The sequence below is a fragment of the Penaeus monodon genome, chromosome 37, assembly GCF_015228065.2.
Source record: "Penaeus monodon isolate SGIC_2016 chromosome 37, NSTDA_Pmon_1, whole genome shotgun sequence".
NCBI lineage: Eukaryota > Metazoa > Arthropoda > Malacostraca > Decapoda > Penaeidae > Penaeus > Penaeus monodon.
In genome coordinates, this window is record NC_051422.1 from 2,770,806 (window position 1) to 2,775,805 (window position 5,000).

At 36.4% G+C, this 5,000-nt stretch overlaps 1 protein-coding gene across 1 annotated transcript in view; it reads right to left on the reverse strand.

Moving 5' to 3' along the window:
• Positions 1-5,000, reverse strand: part of LOC119596046 (transcription cofactor vestigial-like protein 3) — a 66,670-nt gene that overhangs the window by 2,324 nt on the left and 59,346 nt on the right. Inside the window, exon 6 of the mRNA XM_037945153.1 lies at positions 3,569-3,726. Coding sequence (XP_037801081.1) covers positions 3,569-3,726 — 158 coding nt within the window. The remainder of the gene's footprint in view (positions 1-3,568; positions 3,727-5,000) is intronic.

Below are 5,000 nucleotides of genomic sequence, written 5' to 3' on the forward strand. Positions count from 1 at the left end.
CCCCGTTCCACTCCCCTTGTCTCCCCATATCTATCGTCTCTTCCTTTCTCTCTGTCCCTTTCCCCTCTTTCCTCTCCCGGTCTTCCCATCTCTCTCTCTTCGTTTCCTTCTATCCCCTCTTCTCCTTTTTCCTTCTTCTCTCTCCGGTCTCCCCTCTTCCCCTCTTTCCTTATTTGTTTTTCCCCTCTCTCCCTCTCTCCCTCTTCCCCTCTCCCGATCTCCCCTCACCAGAGATAGAGTGTGACCAGGCGTTTCACACTCACTTCACAATAACCCTTTGGACCCAATAAAGAAAAATGGCCTTTTGCGTTTGTTCTTCGGTGAAAATGAATTGCGTTATTCTCTCTCTCTCTCTCTCTCTCTCTCTCTCTCTCTCTCTCTCTCTCTCTCTCTCTCTCTCTCTCTCTCTCTCCCTCTCTCTCAATCTCTCTCTCTCTCTCTCTCTCTCTCTCTCTCTCTCTCTCTCTCTCTCTCTCTCTCTCTCTCTCTCTCTCTCTCTCTCTCTCTCCTCTCTCTCTCTCTCTCTCTCTCTCTCTCTCTCTCTCCTCATCTCTCCTCTCTCTCTCTCTCTCTCTCTCTCTCTCTCATCTCTCTCTCTCTCTCTCTCTCTCCTCTCTCTCCTCTCTCTCCATCTCTTTCTCTCTCTCCTCTCTCTTCTCTCTTCCTTCTCTCTCTCTCTCTCTCCTCTTTCTCTCTCTCATATCTCTCTCTCTTTCAGACTTCTCTTTTCTATCTTCTCGTTCATTCTCTCTATCTTATTCTTCTCATCTTTTGCTTTCTCTTCTCATTCTTTTACTTCTCTTTTACTTATTATCTTCTTTTTTCTTTACTCTCCTTTTATTTCAGGCTTTATTCAGTTATCCATTTATCGCTTTTGAATTATTTTTTTTTTTATCATATTTTCTGCAATTTTATTCAAACTTGAAATATCATTTAGTCAAGGATGGAACTTTTTTTTTTCTTTTTCTTATCCTAGGTATTTTAACGTAGATCATTTTACACGAAATATTATATACCAATCACTGCACAATACCATTAAATTTTGTTTTTCATTTGCGATGTTCCTTTGCGTTATCAAATTGTTATGTCTACGATTACCTTGATTTTTTTTTTCTTTTCTGTCTTTATATATCGGTTATCTATCTATCTATCTATCTATCTATCTATCTATCTATCTATCTATCTATCTATATATATATATATATATATATATATATTTTTTTTTTTTTTTTTTTTTTTTTTTTTTTTTTTAGGCTCGTTATCAGTCATCCATAATCACTATCATTATCAGATGCGCGGCGCTATGATTTTATATGATTATTATAATTCGTAATATTGTCACTTAGTTACGTATTTGAATAACGAGCCAGTGAGCGTCATAACGATATCAATACACGCCATAACCAGTATTAATGTTATAATCATTATCATTATATTATCATATCTTCTAACTCTAATAATCAATTTTGATATCAAAGTGCAATAAAAAAAACTCGAAATCGGTCATTAATGTTATAATCATTATCATTATATCATCATATCTACTAAATAAAATAATCGAATTTAATCAAAATTCAATATTTAGATATAAGACCAAATCGCACATGATGGCCATATTTCACAGCACATTATTGTATCTTTATTCTATTTCTATAATTCCTATTATGTCTTCAATCGCGTTTCAATCTACTGCCATTTTGATACGACGTCAGAAGCGCTTATTACTGTTCTCGTAATTGATGTGCAATTAAGGATAATTTTGCTGGTGTTATTATTAGTACTGACGTTATGGCCTTCGTCTTATTGTTAGTATCATTGTTTTATTGTTATTGTTGTTACTGCCAATATTAATGCTTTTATTGCTGTTTAATTAATTATCTAATTATTGTGTTATCTACCATTGTCACCGCCATAACCATCATAACATAAGTTACCATTATTGCTATCATCGTCATTACTACTATAATTACTGTCATTTTTAGTATTAGTATCAGTATAGATCAGATTATCATCACGATCCTCACTAGCATCGGGATAAAAAAAACACAACAGTCATAATAACGCAGATATCAACATGATTAATCCCCAGCATTACTACGACCATAGTAACTGCATTGATGAGAATGTTTGCTGTACATCAGTGAGTGAAAACAAGATTGTCATTTTCCGAAATCCCATTATGGTATTAACACAGAATTCTGATAGGATGATGATAAGCTAGCTATATGCTGATAAGATAGCGATGGATAATGCTGATAAGATATATGCATTGATCATATACATAATAAATACTGGTAAGATGTCTATTAATAATACTAATTAGATATACATGCTGATAATATATATATATATATATATATATATATATATATATATATATATATATATATATATATATATATATATATATATATAATGTGTGTGTATGTATGTGTGTGTGTGTGTGTGTGTGTGTGTGTGTGTGTGTGTGTGTGTGCGCGTGTGTGTGTGTGTGCGCGTGTGTGTGCGTGCGTGTGTGTATACTGATACTGATTCATAACACTACAAAAGAGATATCGATTCCACGGAATTCCGGAGACTCCCCCCCCCCCTTCCCTCGGCTGAGATGCATTTCCGCTCTCCTCTCTTGATTTATCCAGTTTTGCTCATTTCCCTCTTCGTTATTGGCTGATGCTGGCTATCCGGTTCTCACTTCCGGCTCTTTAGTCCTATTTTCGGAAAAGCTAATTGTGATTTTGCTGTTGCTGTTGTCACTTTTTTTTTTTTTTTTGGTCCCTGTTTCCAAAAAGTGTTTGTTTATGTTATTGTTGTTATTTTTATTTTGTTCTTTGTTCTTGCTATTTTTGTTTTCTATTTCTAAACAAAAATTCTTGTGACTATCGTTAACAACATTAATAAACCCTCGTTAGTATGTTGGTTTTATATGTATTTTGTTGCAAAAAAGAAAAGAAAAGAAATGAAGAAAAAATATGCAGGCAAAGTTCAAATAACTTTATACAGAACAATATATTTTAGAGAAAGACATAAAACTGTCATGAATTATTGGAACAAGACCTAAACTCCTAAAAAATAATCCTAGCAGGACCTTAAATCCCTAAAAATTATCCAAACTAGATTAGAAGAAATAATAATAAAAAAAAAAAAGATCAACCTTAAAATACCTAAATCACATTAAAAGCACCCAAAAAAGAAAAAAAAACTTAAATTCACTGAAACATTACCTTAAAACCCTAAAAGCCACCGAACACAATCCCTAGAATATCCTTAAACATCACCCTAACCATATCTGAGGCCATCACTCTAACGACACCTTAGAAACACCAAAGCAATAGCTGAAATACCTTTAAACTCACGCTAACAATACCTAAAAAATAAATAAATAAAAAAAATAAATAAAAATAAGAATCACCCAAACAATAGCTACAACCCTTTAAGACACCCTCAGCGCTCCCTAAAACGCCCTAAAATGACCGGCACTACACCCACTTCAGTCACAACCACCCAAACAGCACCTAAAACCCTTTATAAAAAGGGAACACTGTCCCTAAAATGCCTTAAATCGACCAACCTGTCATCGACGAGAAGTGATGGGTATAGGCCGCCGTCGGATCGAGTGTGACGTCATCGTGAAGGCGGGGCGCGGTACTCCAAGGGTCAGCTTTGCCCACGACGCACTGCGGCAGTCGAGGGCGACCCATCAGGAGCGAGGAGTAGTTGTGAGGGTACCTGGGGAAGGAGGAACTGGTTACGAGGCGAGGAGGAGGCTACCGGGCACAGGTAGAAGAAGGCCGGTGGCTGTGCGTCGGACGGCGCTGTGGGCTGCTATCGAGGTCTGGTGGATTGTTTGGACGCGTGTGCGTGTGTGAGCATACATATGTAGAGATAGAGAGATAGAGAGATAGATAGATATAGATATAGATGTGTGTGTGTGTGAGCGTATATATGAATGTAAACACATGTAGAAAGAGATAGATAGATATAGATATAGATGTGTGTGTGAGCGTATATATGAATGTGCATTCATGTAGATGGAGATAGATAGATAGATATAGATATAGAGGTGTATGTGTGTGTGTGTGTGTGTGTGTGTGTGTGTGTGTGTGTGTGTGTGTGTGTGTGTGTGTGTGTGTGTGTGCGTGTGTGTGTGCCTGCTTGTGTGTGCATGTGCGTGAGTATATGCGTGTGTGAGAAAGAGAGAGTTTGTTTCTTTGTATTTCCATACCTTTAAGATGAGACACGATATCAAACAGTTTGCAGATAAAAACAAAGAGCTCTTTTCTAGCATAATCTTCCTATGCATGTGAACGATAATTCCTGGGAAGAAAAAAAATATAGGCTCGTTTCTCAATAACATGATTCCGTCACACAATTCGCAGAAACGATAAAACACGAGATTTCGAGAACCACTTCCCAATGCTTTGTTGAAGTATGCAATGATTCTATTCCGAGGAACTTCCGAAGGTGAGAATTCTTTCATTAACAATCTAAATTGCAAAACGATAACACAAAATAACACATAAGTAAGAAAATAAAACTGAACAAAGATACAGTAAATAAATAAATAAATAAATGAAACGTAACATGGGATATAAAAATACTAAAAATGAAAGAAAAAGGAAAGACAAATTGAAAAATGAAAATAAGACGTATACACGGATGAGATTCGTAATTGCAATAAGGCTGAAATTTGCATACTAAATGGTTACATACAAGGAATCACAGAAACCAACTCTTTACAGAATCCTTCCAGATGTTTATCATATCGCTAAAAGAAGATGACGGAGAAGAAGAAGAAAGAGAAAAGGGGAAAAGAAAGAGAAAGGGGAAGGAGAAGGAGGAGGAGGAGGCGCAGAAGGAGAGGCAGAAGGAGGAGAAGAACAGAGTGGGAGAAGAAGTGAAGTAGAAGGAGATGGAGATTGAGATGAAGATGGAGATGGAGATGGAAATTGAGATTGAAATGGAGATGGAGATGGAGATGAAGATGAAGATGGGGATGGAAA